The sequence below is a fragment of the Gossypium hirsutum genome, chromosome D06 (assembly GCF_007990345.1).
Source record: "Gossypium hirsutum isolate 1008001.06 chromosome D06, Gossypium_hirsutum_v2.1, whole genome shotgun sequence".
NCBI lineage: Eukaryota > Viridiplantae > Streptophyta > Magnoliopsida > Malvales > Malvaceae > Gossypium > Gossypium hirsutum.
In genome coordinates, this window is record NC_053442.1 from 9,339,533 (window position 1) to 9,363,663 (window position 24,131).

The following is a 24,131-nucleotide window of genomic DNA, read 5'->3' on the forward strand; positions in this document are numbered from 1 at the left end:
TCGAACATCTAGCAAAATAGTTATATTTTAGTTAGAAAGAAATATCTCTAATAAAATGGAGATTAGATCGAAAATTAATAATATAAAATCATTATTAACGTCTTAATCTTTAATAGAAATTTGATATGTGAGGATTAATTGCTTACATTGGATCATTCTAACTTAATAATTAATTACAGCCATTTAATATTTTTTTCTTATTAAAAATTAAGATATTTATTTTGATAGTACTTAGTTTTTTTTATAAAAATTTAATTTAAAAAAATAAAAAATATTTTATAAAATGACTTAACTAATAATTTTTAACAGATAAAATAAAAGATTTTTAGTAGAGCAAAGTAACTCGTTTTGTTTAAAATAAAATAATTTTTAATAGATAAAAAAACAATAGCGGCGTTTCAAAAATCATTTTAAAAGGGCGCCATTTTACCCCAAATCCCCCCCCCGGTGAAATCCCTAATCTTCCCATGGCCATACACGTTCCCTTTCTATTCACCAAGTCCTTTTTCCTATTACCCTTTCCCCTCTCCCTTTCTCTCTTTCCTCTTCACCTAACCCTATCAAAGGAACCCAGCTTTCCATCTCGCTACCAGACGACGATGTCTCGAACTCCTTCTTCACCGTTTTCTCTACTCCCCTTCTTCTTCTGCTCTCCAATGGCTATCCCCGCCGCAAACGTTTAACAAAAAACACCTTTTTGTTTATACCCAATGCCAGTATATCCACGCACGTTATGTCTTTTTAATTTGTAACCAAGACTATCAAGGTCCCTGAAGGCTTCGATTATGAGCTTTACAATAGGAACGACATCAACAGGATTTTGGGTCCTAAGGATTCTTCTATCTCTTTCAAGGATTCTGCTTGTAGGTGCTTTTGGTACATGGTTTCCAAGAAGAAATACATCTATACCATTGATGATGACTGCTTTGTAAGCTCAACCCTCGTCTCTTCCCTCTTCTATTTTTTGTTTTTGAATTTGGGTTTTGGTGGGTTTCTCCGAAACAGTCTTCATTTTAAAGATCTGGGTTTGATCTAACTTTTTTAATACTGTTTTACTTTTGGTTTTAAGTCTCGTGTAGAGCTTCACAGGAGACCTTGTATATGACACTTGTTTAATATATTGCTAATTAGTTTAAATTCTTGGTAGATCCCAAAAGATGTAAATTATGTATGATCGCAATCAACTTACTTTTGCTGAATAAAAATGTCGCAAGTTAAAAGTTGTTTATGTTGCCTCTGTTTTCTTCGATATATATAACTTCCGTTCCCTTCTTGAGTCTGTATGGACTTTATAGTTCAGAATTTGTGTGTTAAGAATTGAGTTATTCTCTTGTTTCTAATGTTTGTAGGTTTCTTGTGGTTCTCCTTGTAGCATTCTGCTCATTTGTTGTTATTGGTGGTTTCCTGTTCTTCAACTTTAGGTAATGTATTTGAATATTAATTTACAGATGATTGTGGAAAGTTTATGGTAAATGATATGTTAGTGTAGTGAAGCTTTTTTATGTACAACTTTTGTTGCAAAATCTTTTATGCCTTGATTATATTTCTTAAAAAATTTACCTCTTGATGTATGGATGTTTAGATCTTGACTTTGATTTTGGAATTTTGCATTTTGTTTGCTCTTTTGATCACTTTAAAAAGCTGTTTTCTTTAATGTAGTTTCCTATCTTTTATTTGCTATTTGGATCTGCAATTACATAACATCTTTTGATCTGTGTTCCATGTTATGTTTTCAACTCAATTCCTGCTTTGGTTTGTCCAAAATTTAGTCATTTACCAATTTAACATAAGCCTTAGTTGCCTTTCCTCATAATGTTATGAAACATAGTGTTTTCTTCTTTTTTATTGTCTTTCATGTTTGATTTGTAAATCTTGAAATGTTGGTCAATTTTTGGATGCATATTATGTGTGTCTAATTGCTTTAGAGATGATTTTAGAGCTTATATTGAAGACATATGGCATTTCATTTGGTAAGTTTAAGGGCTAAAAAAACAAAAAAATTTAAATGGAGAGCTAAAATAACTTTGTTATAAAATTGGAGGGCCCAAAAATCATTAGACCAAATAGAAATCATTGTTACTGCAATTATATAATTGGTTTTGATGCAGAACATATATGTTTCAGCAAGTAAATATTTAGGGATGGGATACTTGTATTTTAAGCCTGAAAAGTCATTAATAGGTTGAATACTGCTTATAATTTTTGTTCAATTTTTTCTTGAATTTTGGTGAACTCCTTTAGTAATTATTTGGGGCTTGTTATGTTACGAATTGATATTGAGTAGATATGGATATTCTCTGAGATTTTTTTTTTTTTGCATCATAGCCTTTTTTATGATGTTTGCCTTGTGTTTACAAAGATTTTGTATTTTGTTTTCTACCTAGTTTTTTTTTTTTCGTGCTGCCTAATTTGTCGAACTTCTAGCATTAGTGAAGTTTTTATTCAAATTACTTATGTGCTATCATAGGTGCTATTGGCTGGAGTTTACAAGGAGCTACGTCAGGCATGGAGGATGCCAAAGAGCAAATTGTACAGGAGTCCAAAAATTCCATGCTACCATCTCAAGATGAGGTTGTGTTCTTATCTTGGTTCATTGTGGAATATTTGATTGGTTAAAGATCTTAGCTACATACAGGATTAAAATTTTATTCTCTGGAGTTCTATAGTTGCTTTTGATTTACTTATTTCATTTTATGCTAATACTTGTTCTTGGATTTACTTATTTCATTTTATTTGTATTTTAAGTAGTATCTGATTTTCTGCTGTAACAGAAAAATCCCTTCGTCCCTGGAAGAGAGATACCTTCTGATGCGCAAGATCAAATACAAAGATTTTATCACGTTAGCAATCGAATTATTATTTAAGCTTCCTTTATTTGCCTTCTTTTATCATTTTTTTCATGTTGTTTTTAGCTTCAAAGATTAATTAGCTAAGAATTTGAAACTATTGAGCTTCGTTAAGCTGAGATTAGTTCATCAGGTAGCAGTTAGTTGCTACTTTTGCTAACTCTTTTGCTAACTGTTTTTTGCTTAGTACTGAAGCAAAGAGAAGAAGTGTGTATGGAAAATATTCTTATTGCTAGCTTTTTACTTCAGCATGAGTTGTCAGATAATGTCATAGCTGGCTGCATTGAAAATGAAGGTCGTGCCTTTATTTTCAATTGTTTTATTCCCTGTAACTTAGTTTAGTCTGGTGTTAGTTTTTATTTGTATTGGGTAGTTTGACAGTGGTTTTCCATTGTAATGTAGATGCTGTTTTGTCTTTTGGGGATGAAGATATGGTTTCGGTTGATCAGGAAAATGAAGAATTTCAGGACTGTGAGGTTCGTGCTGAGGGACATGAAGGAACCCCTAATGAAGCTCTTATTTTGGCGCTTGGCTATTTGGGTGTGCGGGATCTTTTTCTTATTGAGAATGTTTGCACATCTCTGCGATTTGTAGTTCAGAATGATCCTCTTTTATGAAGGGATATTCACATAAATCTGCCACTGAATGAGAAAATTACGGATGATGTTCTTTTACAAATAACTGGTAGAGGCCAAGGTAGCTTGCAATGCTTGAGCCTGGTTGATTGCCAAAGGATTACTGATGAAGGTCTTAAGCGTGTCGTTGAAAATAATCCAAAGCTAATCAAGGTAATTTATTTGCCCATACCCTTATGCTTAAATATGTTGGTTGGTCTTCATTTGGGTTAATCATATTATATCTAATAATTATATAAACTGGAATATGATGGATCATGCATTGATGGTATAGTATGATTTAATATCTTCTTATATTCTAGCAGAGTGAAATTGCTATTTGCTCTCTGATTTTGGTTTTATGTGATGATGATTGTTTCCTATAGATTGATTCAAAGAAATTATCAACAGTCATGAATCTAAATCCTAGCAGTAGTTATATGAACTGGAATATGACTGAATATGCGTATTTCAGCAGAGGGATATTACTATATACTCTTATTTCTTTTATTCATATAGACTAATTGTTTGCTACATGTTACTTCAAAAGAAGCAAATTATAGGCAGGTATAAATCTAAATCCCTATTCGGGTTTTTACAAAAATATTATAAATAAAAATAAAAATTTACCAAAATGTTATAACTTTTTTTATTTACCAAAATATATATAATTTTTTATTTACCAAAATATATAAAAAAACAAAAAAAACAAAAAAAAAAACCTGCAAAAAAAATTAGATCGATGTGGCGGGACCTTGGTCACGCCAATGGTATTGGCGGCACCAAAGGTGCCAAAACCATTGGCGGCATCAATGGTGCCAATACCATTGGCGGCACCAGTTAATAATAGGGGGGTCGGTGGTGGTGGGAGCAGAAGGAGAAGGAAAGAAAGAAAGAAAGGAGAGGAAAGAAAGAAAAAGAAAGAAAGGAGAGGAAAGGAGAAGAGAAAAAAAGAAAGAAGAAGAAAAAAAGGAAAAGAGAAGAAAAAAGAAAGAAAGAAGGAAAGAAAAGGAAAGGAAAGGAGAAGAGAAAAAAAAAAGAAGAAGAAGAGGGAAGGAAGGAAAAAAAAAGGTAATTTTATTTATAAATTTAATTTTTTTGTAATATTTGTGTATTTAAAATTTATGTTATGTACATTATAGTTATTTTATTATTTTATTTAGCATATATATTTTATGAAATATATTTAGAATGAAAAAATAATGGTATGTACATTGTATGTTTATTAGGGATTTTTTTATGAAATTTACGTAGGAATTTGAAATTAAAATTTTAGGAAAATAGCATTAAAAGTAAAATGACAAAGAAGTATATTTAAGAAAACATAAAATACGAAAAGAAAAAACGGGAATTGTATATTTATCGAAAATAATAAAATGCGGAAAAAATGCGAAAAATGCACATGTAATAGATTTCAAACATAATAAATTATTAATAATGTAAAATTATAAAATAAAAAATTACGATATTTAAAAAAAATAAAATACGGATAAAAAAATATGAACAAATGGCCGAAGTAAGAGTGTATTAGTAAATTTTTTTTTTAAATTTAGAAATAATTTATACAAATAATTAAAACAAAATGTACTGAAATAATATAAAATAATAAAATACGAAAATAATATAGTTTTATTGAAAGTAATAAAAATTAGGAAAATAATAATACGACTAAAGGGCAGGGAAAGGGTTTATTGCGGGTTTTTTTATCAAAATATTACAAAAAATACCAAAATATTATAAACTTTTTCTTTATTTACCGAAATAATAGAGGAAAGAAATAATAGAGGAAAAAAAAGGGTGATGTAGGGAAAAAAAAGGCGACACAAATATGTGGCTAATTACATTTTAATCCCTCATTATTTATTATTTTCTTTTATTCTCCCTTAACACACTAAATTAATAAATTTCAAACATGATGCACTGAAATAATGTAAAAATATAAAAGACTAAGTTTATGATATTTTTTAAAGTAATAAAATGCGGAGAAAAAAATATGAACAAATGGCAGAAGTAAAAGTGTATTACTAACTTTTATAAAATTCAAAAATAATTAATACAAAATATTTCAAAGAAAATGTACTGAAATAATATAAAACAATAAAATACGAGAATAATATATTTTTATTTAAAGTAATAAAAATCGAGAAAATAATACGAGTAAAGGACAGGGGTAAGGGTTATTTTTTTACACCAAATTAATTTAAATAACACACTAGAGTAATAAATTTCAAACATTATGCATTGAAATAATGTAAAATTATAAAATTAGAAATTATGATATTTTTTAAAGTAATAAAATGCGGAGAAAAAAATATGAATAAATGGCAGAAGTAAGAGTGTATTACTAACTTTTATAAAATTCAGAAATAATTAATACAAAATATTTCAAAGAAAATACACTGAAATAATATAAAACAATAAAATACGAGAATAATATATTTTTATTTAAAGTAATAAAAATCGAGAAAATAATAGAGCAAATGGCAGGGGTAAGGGTTATTTTTTTATACCAAATTAATTTAAATAACACACTAGAGTAATAAATTTCAAACATTATGCACTGGAATAATGTAAAATTATAAAATTAGAAATTATGATATTTTTTAAAGTAATAAAATGCGGAGAAAAAAATACGAATAAATGGCCGAAGTAAGTTTTTTTACTAACTTTTTTTTCAACTTGTAGGCATCGCAATGGCTCGATTGATACGAAACGATATTAGACACATATCTGATGCGGCTAATAACGCGGTATGATTTATTATTTGTTAATCAGGAGTTCTATTTATTTAAAAACGATATACGCAGTATATACAAAAAAAAATTATGTTATCATAATAATTTTCTGTAGTTTTACACTATCAGGACTCGTTCCGAGTATTAAGGGGCCGTGTGAGTGTTTTAAAGATAGCTCCGGACGCACGATTTATGTCGTACCTAGAGCTAGCTGGATTTGGGTCAGTAGCATTGATCCGGTCCTCCGACTTGCGGTTTGATTTATTATTTGCGCTAGTGGAGCGGTGGCATCCGGAGACTCATACTTTCCATTTTTCGTGCGGGGAGTGAACGGTGACCTTGGAGGATGTTGCAGTGAAGCTTGGGCTCCCAATTGACGGGAGTCCCGTAACATGAGTATCTTCATTCACCGATCCAGCTGCAGTTTGCTATCAACTCCTAGGAGAGTCACCAGAAGATGGTGATAATATTTTTCCAGCATAAAATTTACATGGCTAAAAGCCAAAATATGTGGCTTATCAGCGACCGCCACTAAAGGTGAGTTGATGTGTGCTGCTCGAGCGTACATCATACATATGATAAGGGCAGTACTTATGCCTGATGCAAACGGCGACAGTGTGCATTTGTCGTACTTGCCCCTGCTAGCTGATTTCTCCACTGCTAAGTCGTATAGCTGGGGTTCCGCCGTTCTAGCAACGCTGTACCGGGAGCTTTGTCGGGCGGTAGAGCCGCAAGTGAGTCATGGGCCCTTTATCGGATGCCGTTTTTGGCATGCGTTAGTCACCAACCCTATCTGTATCCACTGCCACTCACGTGATAAAATATAAATTGTCATTATTTGTAGTCATAATATATATGGTAATGTTACCAACCCTAAACCCTATACTATTTTTTGTAGGTGGACGACTCGTCCAGCCATCGGGAAGTCGAGTGATGTCCCGATATACCGCCTCAGGATTGAAAAGCATGCCCGGGAAGAGGTAAGTTGCTATTCTAATATTTGTGACATCTATTCTATTTCTATATCTTACTCACATGTTATCAGTCGAACTTGTTACAATGTTATTACTCATGCAGTTTATATGGATGTCATACCGGAGGCCAGAAATTACAAATGTTGTACCCTCGTCTGCACTCGTTGATTCCCACATATGGTGTACTAACACACCAATTATAAATTTCAACGTCGTCGAGTGGTATCACGGCGATCGGGTGCTTCGGCAGTTTGGCTGCATCTAACCTATCCCGGATCCGCCATGCCAGTTGGGGGATGATCACGGCTTGACAAAGAGAGGAAAAGTTCAATTGGACTGGGGAATTAAGCACCGGAAATACGTCGCAATATGGAACGATCGATTGCGTTGAATTCCTCAGATGGTTATGGCTACCGACCTACAACCATCATTGGAGTATACACAATGGTACCATAGCTGCGGGAATCCATATTTACTTGGAGGGCAATCGACTGTAATCCCCCATACGTGTAGCAAGTTTGGGGATCAGACGCAGCGAGCGCGCTGGATCCGGATTTGACAGCATATTATTCTCCGCAACAGGCAGAGCCCGAGCAGGACCCCCAGCCAGATACTGGACAATCACAGTCAAATGTGGATTCACATGGCTATCGTCCGGATTTGGTGGGCGGTGAATATTATCTGAGCTTCGCGGAGGGCGAATACGCCTACGAGTTTGAACTGTTTAGATCCCCCTGGCCGCAGTACGGCATGCCCGGCCCGTCCGACACGTATCTGCAGCATTATGGGACTCATGATGGTTCAAGTTCGTCAGCGGCGAACGAGCAACAGGACCTTTCCTCTATGTTTTCCACGCCCCCAACTGCGGACGATGAGGATGTTAGTCGTCGCCCAGGCCATGAGCGTCGACCTCCGTGTAGGTATACCCCCCGGACAACACCATCGAACCATCAATTTTAGGGGTTTAGGGTACTTTTTGTATAAATTTAATATTTGTATTTTATATATTGCTTACTTCTGAATTTTATGTATAAATATTCATTATTCTATTTTTTCATTATATTAAAGCTTAATCGAATTATGAATGCCTCTATTTTCGATATAATCTTAATAATTCCAAATGTGCACATGATATTTTATAACTTAATCTGCAAACAATTTGGATACAATTTAAGCGTAAGCATTAGCCGAATAAAAAAATTTATTATTAATAAAATTACCTTTTATAATAATATATATAAATTTTACAGCATTAGCTCAATTTCGACCCGATCCCGACGACTACCCAACATGAAAGTTTCGGTTAGGGCATTTATTCCGGCTATTACAAAACTTAACCTGCATATTCCACAAAGCTTTTCGTCAGATTTCTCCCTAATGTCTATTTCATTACGAATTCTATTTGACTGCGGACAACCCCTTAGATTCCTCCGTAGCCCTCTGTCTGGGACAAGCTCGAAAGTGATCGGCGGCACCTCCCACGTAGATAGGTCCGGCAGGACGGGGAACTCGTTCTCCCAGACACGCAATGTGCACTCCAGCGTGTACACATCATCGACATATTGTTCAGCATCAAGGTTGACTTTAGCACACGCTGCCACGACATGCGTACAGGGATAATAAAGTGTTCCGAACTTCCTGCACTCGCACTGTCTGTTCTGGAGATCAACTCCGTAGGACCTAGGTCGACGACCGATGTTCTCAGTAACTCGAAACGTTTCCAGTCGTCGTGAATATATTTCCACGTTCATTGACCTCGCCAATTGACGGGTTACGACCATTGCATCCTGGACATGTTTGACAAACACATGTTCCGCCTGAATCTGGTCGACTTGCTACTGACCCATTCTTGGCATCAAAGTAACCAGCCTATAGAAAGTAGCAGAAAATACCGATGCAATCTGAAGATGACGTGTTTTCAACAAGATAGCGTTGATCCCCTCGACTAAGTTTGTGGTCATGTGGCCGTAACGAAAGCCCTCGTCAAAACTTTGAGCCTACTGTCATGGCTCCAATGTGCGCAACCATTGTCAGAAAGATGTGTTTGTCTACCTCTACATGTCACTCTCAAGTCGGATCATTCTTTGCCGGAAAATATGTGGCTCTAACTCGTACGCTGCATACGAAAAATAAGTTCTAGTAAGTCGATAACATCAAACATTACAACTTATATTGAAAAGATAAGGTTATCATTTACCCATTGCCACGACTTGTCTCTTCTAGTCTGCATTCTTATAATCTTTATGGAAGTTAGACGCAATGTGACGAATGCAGTAAACGGATCTCCACGGCACACCGGAACGCCTAATAGTTGCAATTAAACCCTTCCCTCTATTAGAGATGATGCAATTGTATCGTTCCTAATAACATACCTCCACAGATTTGTGAGGAAGAATTCCCAAGACTCCATGTTCTTTTTATCTACGATAGCAAATGCTATCGGGAGCACGTTTCTGTTACCGTCTTGAGCAACTGCAAGAAGCAATATGTAACACCCCTTACTCGTATTCCGGCTCGGAACAGAGTATGAGGTATTACTAAGTTTTTTTTTTAAATTTCGACAGCATTTCTGCTCAATTTTGCTTAAAACCTCCTGCAAATTTACAACACATTTCAATATACCAACCAAGTTCAGTTGTATAAACACACACAATTTAACCGTTAATAAACACTACATTTTAAATCAAACCATAACATATATTTACATGATGATTCCATATTACATAAGTTGTCTATACATGCCATAATTTTTCCGGAATGCTAGTAGCAAAATACCCAAATGTGGAGGGTAGTGTAGATGATTGTCTGACTCCGTTCCAAATTCCAAGTTGATGAAAGTCACTATAATCAAGGGAAAAATAAAATCAAATAAGCATATAGCTTAGTAAGTAAACACATGATAATTAAGTAATTTTTCACATCACTACACCATAATATAAATTTATTCACACATAATTTCATTGTTTGGGTAATTTCCAGCAAGCTGTTTTTCTGCGTCATAGTCACTAATTTAATTTTATCCGGAGATACAGGGATCCAAATTGAGTTCCGTAAATTTTCCCTGAAACAAGACTCATATACCTTTTCACCATAAAAATTTCAGAATTTTTGACCCAGCCAATTAGTACAGTTTATTCCTTAAACCTTCCCCTGTTTCACTGCCCCACAGTTCTGACCCACCCTTACTAAAATTCACTTAACTCACTGTAAAAAATTTGAAAAATGGTTTCGTTTGTTTCTATTAAAAATAGATTCAATCAGGAATCCAGGGATATAAATTTCAGGCCATAATTATTTTTGTAAAATTTTTAGTGATCTTCCAAAGTTGGAACAGTGGATTTCAAAATTAATCCAGCCCTGTCTCAGTAAAATTCAAATATCTCCAAAAATACAACTCTTTTGCTTACTCTATTTCTTTCATATGAAATAGACTCATTCAAATTCAAATTCATATATTATTCAACCACTCATTCAATTCCCACCATTTATGGTGATTTTTCAAAGTTACTCAACTACTGTTGTTCAACACAGTTTTGTATTTAAATCGTTCCTTTTGCGTTTTTAATATTTTCTCCCATCTCATACATGGGTTGATTTAGTATCCAACTCAATATTTACCCCATAAACTCATCCACCACATAGTAATATTCACCTTCCAATTTTCTCGTTGAACACTCGGGATGTTAACCGTTATCGGTGGATCCCGCACTTAGCACCACCACTGAATTGGGGAATCAGCACACAGCAACCCCTTGGGGAATCAGCACTTAGCAACCCCCTTTTTCATTTCAAAGATATGGTGGAATCAGCACTTAGCAACCACCAGTGGGTAGGGGAATCAGCATTTAGCAACCCCTCGGGGAATCAGCACTTAGCAACCCCCTTTCACATTTAAAAATACGGTGGACTCAGCACATAGCAACCACCAATAAGTAGGGGAATCAGCACTTAGAAACCCCTCGGGGGAATCAGCACTTAGCAACCCCCTTTCACATTTAAAAATACGGTGGAATCAGCACTTAGCAACCACCAATGAATCGGGGAATCAGCACACAGCAACCCCTTTATATGTAATATACTCCGGCCTATTCCAAGTGTTCAACCCAAAAACCGCGTTTTGCAACCCCTTACCACCTTTCCCGATTTAACAACATTTTTGGAATATTGCCAAACATTTATTTTAATTTCTAATAAATCTCAACACTTGTCATATAATATCAAAATAGTACATTAAGTCACGTGTTTACTTACCTCGGTGCAAAATATCGTAATTTTGCACTTCACTCCACTATCTTTTCTTTTCCTCGTTTGAGATAATCTTCACGTCTTTCTTGATCTATAATAGCAAATTTGACTCATTTAATGTTCACATTCATTAAAATAATCCACCACCCAACTATTTGAAAAATTACAATTTTGCCCCCAAACTTTTGCATAATTACACTTTTGTCCCCAAGCTTGGAAATTAAACTTCATCACTTATTCTTAGGTTTTATGACATGCTGAACATTTTTCTCTCCTATGGTAACATCAAATTCCCACTCTAACACATACTTTTGAACATTAACTATTTTTACCGATTATGTCTATTTACCCGTTTTCGCTTAAAATTGCATAGCAAAAGTTGTTTAACATAATCTCTAGCTTCATATTCCACCATAAAACAACAAAATAAACACATTTCACCTATGGGTATTTTTCCAAATATGAACCCTAACACGAATTAATGGTAGAATAAGCTAAACCAAGTTACTGGGATTCTAAAAACATAAAGAACATTAAAAACGGGGCTTGGAATCACTTACTATGGAGCTTGAAAGCTTAAAAACCCTAAATATGGCTTCCCCCTTGCTGATTTCATTCACCATGAAGAAGATGAGCATATTTTGCCATCTTTTTCCCATTTAATTCTATTTAATAACCAAATGACTAAAATGCCCCCATTTAAAAAAAATCTATTTCACCCATTTCTTATGTCTATTTTTGTCCATCAACTAACTAATGGTCTAATTACCACATAAAGACCTCCAATTTAAAATTTCATAACAATTAGACACCTCTAAGATGTAGAACTCAACTTTTGCACTATTTACAATTTAGTCATTTTGACTAAATTGAGTGCCCAAACGTCGAAATTTTCGAATGAAATTTTTACGAAAATTTTCCGTGAAATTGTAGACCATAAAAATATAATAATAACCATATTTTCCCTCGTCGGATTTGTGGTCCCGAAACCACTATTCCGATTAGGCCTATAATCGGGCTGTTACAACTCTCCCCCCTTAGGGATTTTCGTCCCCGAATATCTTACCGGAAAAGAGGTTTGGGTATTGTTTCCTCATAATTTCCTCCGGTTCCCACGTAGCCTCTTCCATTCCATGTTTCTGCCACAACACTTTCACTAAGGCTACACTTTTATTCCTTAACTGTTTGACCTCCCGAGCTAGAGTTTTTTATCGGTTCCTCCTCATAAGTCATATTTGGTCGAACCTCAATCTCTGTAGGAGAAACTATATGTGAAGGATCCGAACGATAACGTCGCAACATCGACACATGAAATACATTATGTATCTTTTTCAACTCCGGCGGTAAAGCTAACCGATAAGCTACAGGGCCAACTCTTTCAATAACTTCATATGGTCCAATAAAACGTGGACTCAATTTGCCTTTACGACCAAATCTCAGAATCTTTTTCCATGGAGATACTTTCAAGAATACTTTATCACCCACTTGAAACTCAATTTCTTTCCTCTTTAAATCTGCATACGACTTTTGCCGATCTGAAGCAGCCTTTAAGCAGTCACGAATTATTTTCACATTTTCTTCAGTTTCTTTCACCAAGTCAACTCCATGAATCCGGTTCTCACCGAGCTCAGTCCAATATAAAGGAGTTCTACACTTACGCCCATATAATGCTTCATACGGTGCCATTCGTATACTTGACTGATAGCTATTGTTATAAGCAAATTCAACCAATGGTAGATATTTCTCCCAACTGCCTTCCAATTCCAAAATACAACACTGGAGCATGTCTTCAAGAACTTGAATCACTCTTTCTGATTGCCCGTCAGTTTGCGGATGAAACACAGTACTGAAATTCAATTTCGTACCCAAGGCTTCCTGCAACTTTATCCAAAACCTCGAAGTAAATCTCGGATCTCTATCCGATATAATAGATTTAGGCACCCCATGTAATCTTACTATTTCAGCAACATATAATTCCGCCAACTTGTCTAGTGAGTAATCAATGCGTACCGGAATAAAATGAGCTGACTTTGTCAATCTATCAACAATTACCCAAATAGCATCTTTCTTCTTTGGAGTTAAAGGCAATCCTGTCATAAAATCCATCGTAATACTGTCCCACTTCCACTCTGGAATCGTTATCGGCTGAAGTAAACCCGATGGTACTTGATGTTCAGCTTTTACTTGTTGACAAATTAAACACTTCGATACAAATTCCGAGATATCCTTTTTCATGCCCGGCCACCAATACAACTTCTTCAAATCATTATACATTTTCACACTACCTGGATGGACTGATAATTCACCACTGTGTGCTTCACATAAAATGGTCCGAATTAACTCATCATTTCTCGATACACATACCCTGTCCCGAAACATCAGACAATCATCTGAGCTAATTCGAAAATCTGAGTCAACACCTGCTTCGCACTGAGCTCTCCTGGCTTGCAATTTACTGTCATTCTTTTGAGCTTCCCGAATTTGCTGAAGAAATAGCGGTCTAACTCTCAATTCAGTTAAAATTGAACCATCATTAGATAAAGTTAATCTCGTACTCATAGCTCTCAAAGCAAATAAAGATTTTCTGCTCAAAGCATCAGCAACCACATTAGCTTTCCCGGGGTGATAATCAATCACTAACTCATAGTCTTTAATTAGCTCGAGCCATCTTTGTTGCCGCAAATTCAAGTCTTTTTGGCTCATCAAATACTTCAAACTCTTATGATCAGTGAAGATTCGGCACTTTTCACCATACAAATAATGACGCCAAATTTTTAAAGCAAAAACAATGGCAGCCAATTCTAAATCATGCGTTGGATAATTCTTCTCATGCGGTTTCAACTGTCTCGAAACATAAGCTATTACTTTGCCCTCTTGCATTAACACACACCCAAGGCCATTCAACGATGCATCACTGTAAATTACAAACTCCTTCCTGGACTCAGGTTGTACCAACACTGGCGCCTCAGTCAATAATGCCTTCAACTTTTCAAAACTCTGTTGACATTTATCGGTCCATTCAAACTTGACATTCTTCTGTAGTAACTTAGTCATAGGAGAAGCAATCATCGAGAATCCCTTGACAAACCGTCTGTAATACCCAGCTAAGCCCAGAAAGCTTCTAACTTCAGTCACATTCTTTGGTGGCTCCCAATCAACAATTGCTGAAATTTTGCTTAGATCAACCCGAATACCTTCACTTGAAACTATATGTCCCAAGAATCCAACCTCACGAAGCCAAAACTCACTTTTGCTGAATTTAGCATACAATTTCTTTTCTCTCAGAATCTGCAACACAGTTCTCAAATGTTCTGCATGTTCCGATTCATCCCGAGAATAGATTAAAATATCATCTATGAACACTACCACGAACTTGTCTAAGTACAGCCGGAAAATTCGGTTCATCAAGTCCATAAAAATAGCTGGAGCATTTGTTAACCCAAAAGGCATTACCAGAAATTCATAGTGTCCATACCTCGTTCTAAAGGCGGTTTTCGGCACATCAGACTCTTTAACTCTCAACTGATAGTAACCAGACCTCAGATTGATCTTGGAGAACACTGTTGGCCCTTTTAATTGATCAAACAAATCATCAATTCTCGGGAAAGGATACTTGTTCTTTATAGTCACTTTATTGAGCTGATGATAGTCAATACAAAGTCTCATAGAACCGTCTTTCTTTTTCACGAATAGCACAGGAGCACCCCAGGGAGAAAAACTCGGTCTCACAAATCCTTTATCTGTCAACTCTTGTAACTGAGCCTTTAATTCTTTCAATTCAGTTGGAGCTATCTGATACGGTGCAATAGAAATCGGTGTAGTACCAGGTAACAAATCAATAGAAAATTCAACTTCTCTAATCGGAGGTAACCCAGGCAATTCCTCTGGAAATACGTCTGGAAATTCACAGACTACCGGCACTGATTCAAGCTTCAACCCAGTTATATCAGTATTCAACACATAAGCAAGATAAGCTTCACATCCCTTTCTCAAGTATTTCTGAGCAGACATGTGCGAAATCACCATAGGCAACTTATTCGGCTCCTCTGTTTGAATCCGAAGAATTTCACCATTTTCACACTTTAATTCAAGAATTTTCTGTCTACAATTCACCTTGGCATCATGCAGTATCAACCAGTCCCTCCCCAAAATAACATCGAACTCATCAAATGGTAACAACATCAAATTAGCCAAGAAACAGTGACCTTGAATCATCAGGGGACAATTCTTGCAAACCTTATCGACTAAGACATATTTGCCTAAAGGATTTGATACTTTAACTACAAATTCAGTGTTTTCAATAGGCAATTTCTTACTAGATACCAAATTCATACATACATACGAATGAGTAGAGCCGGGATCAATCAAAGCAATAACATCAATATCATGAAGAGAAAATGTACCAGTAATCACATCGGGAGATGAGGCATCCTCTCGAGCGCGTATGGCATAAGTCCTGGCAGGCGCTCTAGTTTCTGATCCTCCAGCTGCATCTTTTATCACACTCTTACCACTGGCTTTGCTTCCCACATTTCTCGGTGGTCTGCCTCTACTGACAACATCACCCGATCCAGCTCTTTGTAATTTTTCTTCTTCTATCCTCTCAGGGCAGTCTTTTACATAATGCTCTTGGGAACCACATCTGAAACAAGCTCATTTAAATCCCCAACACTCATCAGTATGTCGCCTGCCACACTGTTGACATTCAGGTCTGGTGTTTCCTACATTACCCACACTTGCCACTGAGGTAGCTCGAGTTGTAGTTCCAGAATATGACCTCCCTCGGTCTCTGCGTGAATACCCAACTGAACCAGTTGGTCGTGGATCCATCCCTTTAAACTTCTTCGGGTGAGATTGAAATGTTCTGCCCATTGACCTCTTCCTTACATCTCGAGCTTCCATCTCTGCCCTTCTCTTTTCTCTACTCAGCTCTTCAGCTTTGCAGGCACGATCAACTAATACCACAAATTCTTTTAACTCTAAAATTCTAACATGTAATCTGATGTCTTCATTTAGCCCCTCTTCAAATCTTTTACACATAATAGCCTCCGTAGGCACACATTCCTGGGCATATTTACTAAGCCGGACAAACTCCCGTTCATATTCTGCTACTGACATTCGGCCCTATTTCAATCCGAGAAACTCTTTGCGCTTCTGATCAATAAACCGTTGGCTTACATATTTCTTTCTGAATTCTTCCTGAAAGAAGTCCCAAGTAACTCTTTCTTTTGGAACCACCGTTATTAATGTTTTCCACCAACGGTATGCCGAATCCTTCAAAAAAGACACAGCACATTTCAAACATTCCTCGGGAGTATAAGATAATTCATCAAATACCCGAATAGTATTTTCAAGCCAAAACTCGGCTTTTTCCGGATCATCATCAACATTGGCCCTGAAATCTTCAGCCCCATGCTTTCGAATTCTACCACGGGTGGTTTACTTGATCTCACCAATTCAGCACTTTGCGGAGCTACGGGAACCGGTTGAGGAATAGGAGGGGGTGGAGGAGGTGGAACATTCAGATTTACACGGACATATTCTGTATACCAATCACTCATCATCCGGAGGAAGGCTTCCCGAGCCTCATCCTGTCCATGTGTCTCATGTCTACTATTTTCATGCGCGGTCCCTTGTCCGGGAGCCGGCGCGTTACTTTCAACATCATCTGTCACACTTCGCTCAGGATCCATTTACTATATAAAACAAAATTTTACATTGTCAGAAATCATCACACTATCACAATATATTTATGGCATGTATAGACTGACTTTCACACATATTTTATTGGCCCGAGAACCGACTAAACCATAGCTCTGATACCACTAAAATGTAACACCCCTTACTCGTATTCCGGCTCGGAACAGAGTATGAGGTATTACTAAGTTTTTTTTAAAAATTTCGACAGCATTTCTGCTCAATTTTGCTTAAAACCTCCTGCAAATTTACAACACATTTCAATATACCAACCAAGTTCAGTTGTATAAACACACACAATTTAACCGTTAATAACCACTACATTTTAAATCAAACCATAACATATATTTACATGATGATTCCACATTACATAAGTTGTCTATACATGCCATAATTTTTCCGGAATGCTAGCAGCAAAATACCCAAATGTGGAGGGTAGTGTAGATGATTGTCTGACTCCGTTCCAGATTCCAAGTTGATGGAAGTCACTATAATCAAGGGAAAAATAAATCAAATAAGCATATAGCTTAGTAAGTAAACACATGATAATTAAGTAATTTCTCACATCACTACACCATAATATAAATTTATTCACACATAATTTCATTGTTTGGGTAATTTCCAGCAAGCTGTTTTTCTGCATCATAGTCACTAATTTAATTTTATCTGGAGCTATAAGGATCCAAATTAATTTCTGTAAATTTTCCCTGAAACTAGACTCATATACCTTTTCACCATAAAAATTTCAGAATTTTTGACCCAGCAAATTAGTACAGTTTATTCCTTAAACCTTCCCTGTTTCACTGCCCCACAGTTCTGACCCTTCCTTACTAAAATTCACTTAACTCACTGTAAAAAATTTGAAAAATGGTTTTGTTTGTTTCTATTAAAAATAGATTCAATCAGGAATCCAGGGATATAAATTTTAGGCCATAATTATTTTTGTAAAATTTTTAGTGATCTTACAAAGTTGGAACATGGGATTTCGAAATTAATCCAGCCCTGTCTCAGTAAAATTCAAATATCTCCAAAAATACAACTCTTTTGCTTACTCTATTTCTTTCATATGAAAATAGACTCATTCAACTTCAATTTCATATATTATTAAACCACCCATTCAATTCCCACCATTTATGGTGATTTTTCAAAGTTACCCAACTGCTGTTGTTCAACACAGTTTTGTATTTAAATCGTTCCTTTTGCGTTTTTAATATTTTCTCCCATCTCATACATGGGTTGATTTAGTATCTAACTCAATATTTACCCCATAAACTCATCCACCACATAGTAATATTCACCTTCCAATTTTCTCGTTGAACACTCGGAATGTTAACCGTTATCAGTGGATCCCGCACTTAGCACCACCACTGAATTGGGGAATCAGCACACAGCAACCCCTTGAGGGAATCAGCACTTAGCAACCCCCTTTTTCATTTCAAAGATATGGTGGAATCAGCACTTAGCAACCACCAGTGGGTAGGGGAATCAACACTTAGCAACCCCTCGGGGGAATCAGCACTTAGCAACCCCCTTTCACATTTAAAAATACGGTGGACTCAGCACATAGCAACCACCAATAAGTAGGGGAATCAGCACTTAGCAACCCCTCGGGGGAATCAGCACTTAGCAACCCCCTTTCACATTTAAAAATACGGTGGAATCAGCACTTAGCAACCACCAATGAATCGGGGAATCAGCACACAGCAACCCCTTTATATGTAATATACTCCGGCCTATTCCAAGTGTTCAACCCAAAAACCGCGTTTTGCAACCCCTTACCACCTTTCCCGATTTAACAACATTTTTGGAATATTGCCAAACATTTATTTTAATTTCTAATAAATCTCAACACTTGTCATATAATATCAAAATAGTACATTAAGTCACGTGTTTACTTACCTCGGTGCAAAATATCGTAATTTTGCACTTCACTCCACTATCTTTTCTTTTCCTCGTTTGAGATAATCTTCACGTCTTTCTTGATCTGTAATAGCAAATTTGACTCATTTAATGTTCACATTCATTAAAATAATCCACCACCCAACTATTTGAAAATTTACAATTTTACCCCCAAACTTTTGCATAATTACACTTTTGTCCCCAAGCTCGGAAATTAAACTTCATCACTTATTCTTAGGTTTTATGACATGCTGAACATTTTTCTCTCCTATGGCAACATCAAATTCCCACTCTAACACATACTTTTGAACATTAACTATTTTTACGATTATGTCTATTTACTCGTTTTCGCTTAAAATTGCATAGCAAAAGTTGTTTAACATAATCTCTAGCTTCATATTCCACCATAAAACAACAAAATAAACACATTTCACCTATGGGTATTTTTCCAAATATGAACCCTAACACGAATTAATGGTAGAATAAGCTAAACCAAGTTACCGGGATTCCAAAAACATAAAGAACATTAAAAACGGGGCTTGGAATCACTTACTATGGAGCTTGAAAGCTTAAAAACCCTAAATATGGCTTCCCCCTTGCTGATTTTGGTCACCATGAAGAAGATGAGCATATTTTGCCATCTTTTTCCCATTTAATTCTATTTAATAACCAAATGACTAAAATGCCCCCATTTAAAAAAAATCTATTTCACCCATTTCTTATGTCTATTTTTGTCCATCAACTAACTAATGGTCTAATTACCACACAAAGACCTCCAATTTAAAATTTCATAACAATTAGACACCTCTAAGATGTAGAACTCAACTTTTGCACTATTTACAATTTAGTCCTTTTGACTAAATTGAGTGCCCAAACGTCGAAATTTTCGAACGAAATTTTTACGAAAATTTTCCGTGAAATTGTAGACCATAAAAATATAATAATAACCATATTTTCCCTCGTCAGATTTGTGGTCCCGAAACCACTATTCCGACTAGGCCTAGAATCGGGCTGTTACACAGTATCTGTGTATATGTTCCATACAGCCAGGTCCCATCCACCTGCACAAGTGGCTTGCAGCGGGGAAATTCCCGCACACATGGATCGAACGTCCAGAACATCCGATGGAAAATCCTTTTTGCCGCCTGTAATTGGTCATCCGGGCCGTAATATAGACTTTTCTGCAACTCAATCACAGTCCCCGGTACGTACTCCCGCATAGCAGCTATCCAACCTTGAAGCTCGTTATACGACGAATTGTAATCCCCATACAGTTGCTCCAGCGCCATTTGTTTAGCTATCCATGCCTTCCGATATGAGACTCGATACTGGAATCGTGCTTGCATTTTCGCAATGAGTACCGAAACTTTAATGGTCGGCATGTCCTTCACCATTGGCATGATACACATACAAATAGTTTTCGAATTAAGTTTTCTATGATCTTCTGTCATACGTGTTGATGTGCATGTATGAGAACCAACAAATTTTCGTATCTCCCACATCTGAGAACTTCTAATGAATGCAGCTCGTACCCGCCAATTGCAGCCTTCCGCTGCCGTCCAACACTCCCCAACATATATTGTCAGAGTAGACACGGAGACTTTATAATCCACCGATATCTTCATGCTGTACCGTTTAATGGCATATACGCACTCTTCTTTACAGCTGAATCTCTGGCCTATGAATAACTCATCATCATCAGATGTTACGGCCAGCCCGTGAGAATGAACTATTTCAGGATACTCCGGAAACTCAGCTACATACGCTACGTCGGGGTCTATGAGCGACATGTGTGGCCCAGGATTATTATGTATCACAATACGCTGTATCTGCTCCCCGACCGAAGAAGTGTTAATGCCTTCATCGTTGTTGACATCTTCATCGTCAATATCATCAGGTACATCGTCCACATCGGGATCAGCATCACTATCGACCTCTTTATCCCAATGATCGTCACCACCTTCTTCTTCGCTGGCACCTTCTTCTTCACCACCAACCATGTCAACATCGGGTGTAATATTCAGGTCGATACCCATCCCACCCATAGTTGATTCACTATCAATGTATGATATTGGAGCCACCATCCGCGGTTCTTCAGCCCAGTCTTCTTCATCAGATGCATTAACATCTTCATTTTGCTCCATACCAACTAACTCAGCAAATAAGTGAATCGGTGCATTCTTCTCACTCCCATTCCCACAGTAGAGATTGACCATTGTCTCCACGTCTTCGTCGTCTACAAGTTCCATTTCAACGAATTTGACCGGATTTGTCGAAACTGGAAACTTGTAGAAAATTTTTGATACCCTTCTCCCACAACGTCTATGAATTTTTGCATTAATCATTGCCTTCATTTCATCGAACAATACATTTCTATTAAATCTCATTGCTATTGTTGCTGACATTCAAATCCACATCCAACACTTGTTGTCAAGATGACTCCATCGAAATAAACGCATACAAGAAACTTAGCATCCATCTTCAATATTTAATCTGTAAAAAAAAAATCTCATAAAAATTCTCGAACGGTAACTAAATTACTTAAAAAAAATTTAATGTTTAACCACTAATCCTTATAACTAATACACTAATAATATTAATAATTTTATACGAAAAATAATACACGCTAAAATTATTAATTTGGTAAATAAAAATAATAAGTAACCATAATAATAATACTAGTTTTTTGCTAACAATAATATTACTAAGTTACATCTTAATACATTAATAACATCTTAATACTAACAACAACAACAACAACAACAACAACAACAACAACAATAATAATAATAATAACTAATACTATTATTTTGAGTTTTATTAATCTTAATAACTAAACTAAAACAAAAAATATTACAAAATATACAAAATAATAACAACAATATAATCAAAAAAATTTTAAAAAAATACCTTCCTTTTCTCTTCTTTTCCGCAGCAACTCTTCTTCTTCTTTTTTTTTTGATTTTTCTCCCTTCAGCTGACAGATCTCGAATTTATAATACGAATAGTGCCGCCAATCAATATGACACCATTGGTGCCGCCAATGGCATTGGCACCATTGGTGCCGCCAATGGTTTTGGCACCTTTGGTGCCGCCAATGCCATTGGCGTGACCAATGTGCCGTCACATCGGCCAGATTTTTTTTGCAGGTTTTTTTTGTTTTTTTATATATTTTGGTAAATAAAAAAATTATATGTATTTTGGTAAATAAAAAAGTTATAATATTTTGATAAATTTTTATTTTTTTATAATATTTTTATAAAAAACCCTCCCTATTCCCTACGATATAAATCTAAATTATAGGCAGGTATAAATCTAAATTATCTTTTTCCTAATAGAGGCATGTAGAAGAGGAGGATTTCAGTTTACTATGCCTGTATGTTTTATGCTCAAGTAACACGTTTAGGTCAAATGCATTTACTGAGTTGCTTAAACTGGAGCTGTGCTGGATTAAATATTTTAGCTTCTATTTTGCTAATATAAGAGACCAATTAACTGTGATTTGTTGTTTTATTTCTTTCTATTTATCTTCACAGTTTCATCGTTGTTCTATTTCTACATATTTTCCTATGTTCTTTCCATATAATTTTCATATTTGTTGTAGTGGAGTGGGTATCAGTCCCAATCTTTATCCAATTACAAGATTTAATTTGTAAGAGTTAATAAACATAATTTTATTTTCTTATCTACCTGTATCTGAATGATGTTTTATGAAAACAGCCATGCTTCCAATAATGTGTTAGATGGGCTGAACATGTTTGATGGAACTGATGGTCATTACTTCCACACGGGGTCAAGGGGTCACCACTCGGTGTGGGATTCTCGCCTTTTTAATTATGGAAGCTGGTAAGTATGTACTTCTACCTAAACATTTCTTAATGAATAGCTTGTTTAAAGATTTTGGCTTCCTCCCTTCCAGTTGTAAATATTATTTCTTAATTGTTGCTTTAGGTACTGAGGTATCTTCTTTCAAATGCAAGATGGTGGCTGGAGGAGTATAAGTTTGATGGGTACAGATTTGATGGTGTGACTTCAATGATGTACAAGATTTCCTTGATTAAGTAAATGTATTATTTATTTGATTAAGAAAATGCATTGTATGTTTTATTACCTTGCATATGTATTATTTATTTTAGTTTTGATTCTAAATTTTTATTTTTACTTAAGAGTTCTAACTTTTGGATTTTAATTGTGTTATTAATTTATTATTTTAAATTCTAAATTTAAATTCATTAATTTTTATATTTAGTTTTAAAGTTAAAATTTTCGTAAAAAATTTAATTTAAATAATATTTTTTATTTATCCTTAAAACATAATATAATATTTATCATAGAAATAAATATTATTTAAAAAATTATTTTTTAAAAGATATGTTTTTAACGGCGTTTGTGTGAAAAGCGCCGCTAAAGGTCTGTTCTATAGCGGCGTTTGTGGGAAAAAGCGCCGCTAAAGGTCTTTATCTATAGCAGTGTTTGTGGAACAAGCGCCGCTAAAAGTCCTGATCTATAGCGGCGTTTTGTGAAGAAGCGTCGCTAAAGGTCCTAATCTATAGCGGCGTTTTGTGTGGTTACGCCGCTAAAGGTCCTAATCTATAGCGGCGTTTTTTGCGGCGCTTCTAAAAGTCTGTTTTAGTGTAGTGAAGTATCCTCATTTCTCCCTCAAATCTTCTTTTCTTTCAAAACCCCAAAAAATTCAAATTTCTTTTTCCTTGAAAACCACCAAAAAGAGGTTATTTTCCCATAGTCTTGATGAGCATGAAAGTAGGCATTGGAGTAATGGACACAAAGCTTGGCATGATGATGAGTTAATTTCAAACTGATGGCGTAGTTGTTTCAGTCATTGTTGTTGGTTCTAGAGAAGGAAAAGTCTGGGGTAGTTTATCTGTGGCTTTTTTGAGTCAGGTTAGCGCCATTAACGATTAAATCTATCAAATGATGGTTAATGGAAAGGGCAAAATAATTTGCTTTAATCATTGAAAGTTCAAATGTATACATTTTCTTCGTAAGAGATGAAATGAATTTTTTTTATTGTTTTTTTCTTTTACTTTTTAGCCTAAAATACATGGATTTTAATCATTTATGCAATTGTCTCTATCTATATAACATAAATGATTAGACAAA

At 35.6% G+C, this 24,131-nt stretch overlaps 2 protein-coding genes across 7 annotated transcripts; both read left to right on the forward strand.

Moving 5' to 3' along the window:
• Nucleotides 1–430: 430 nt before the first annotated feature.
• LOC107901186 (UDP-arabinopyranose mutase 3) lies at nt 431–23,120 on the forward strand. Of its 6 annotated transcripts, XR_005914478.1 has the most exons (8): nt 431–928; nt 1,350–1,421; nt 2,468–2,571; nt 2,772–2,840; nt 3,034–3,141; nt 3,249–3,634; nt 22,731–22,860; nt 22,962–23,120. XR_005914478.1 is itself a non-coding variant. In XM_041095256.1 (4 exons), the coding sequence occupies exons 1-4, from the start codon at nt 881–883 to the stop codon at nt 3,271–3,273; spliced, it is 246 nt and encodes an 81-aa protein (XP_040951190.1). In that variant the 5' UTR covers nt 431–880; the 3' UTR covers nt 3,274–3,970. The 6 variants fall into 6 exon arrangements, 2 of the variants coding, with proteins under 2 accessions (XP_040951190.1, XP_016682573.2); XR_005914479.1 differs by having other exon boundaries at nt 2,772–3,141; XR_005914481.1 differs by having other exon boundaries at nt 2,772–3,141; nt 22,754–22,860.
• On the forward strand, nt 6,179–8,254 carry LOC107901185 (serine/threonine-protein phosphatase 7 long form homolog). Its single transcript, XM_041095257.1, has 3 exons — nt 6,179–6,210; nt 7,094–7,175; nt 7,273–8,254. Exons 1-3 carry the CDS (start codon nt 6,194–6,196, stop codon nt 7,432–7,434), a joined length of 261 nt encoding a protein of 86 aa, XP_040951191.1. The 5' UTR covers nt 6,179–6,193; the 3' UTR covers nt 7,435–8,254.
• Nucleotides 23,121–24,131: the final 1,011 nt, after the last annotated feature.

What these genes read in the sequence shown, in the direction of transcription:
- LOC107901185 (XM_041095257.1), top strand. An exon ending in AAAAGCATGCCCGGGAAGAG is followed by an intron (nt 7,176 to 7,272) that starts GTAAGTTGCTAT and finishes TTACTCATGCAG; the next exon opens with TTTATATGGATGTCATACCG.
- LOC107901186 (XM_016827084.2), top strand. Translation starts at nt 786, where the DNA reads ATGAGCTTTACAATAGGAACGACATCAACAGGATTTTGGGTCCTAAGG. An exon ending in CCATTGATGATGACTGCTTT is followed by an intron (nt 929 to 1,349) that starts GTAAGCTCAACC and finishes TAATGTTTGTAG; the next exon opens with GTTTCTTGTGGTTCTCCTTG. An exon ending in TTCCTGTTCTTCAACTTTAG is followed by an intron (nt 1,422 to 2,467) that starts GTAATGTATTTG and finishes GTGCTATCATAG; the next exon opens with GTGCTATTGGCTGGAGTTTA.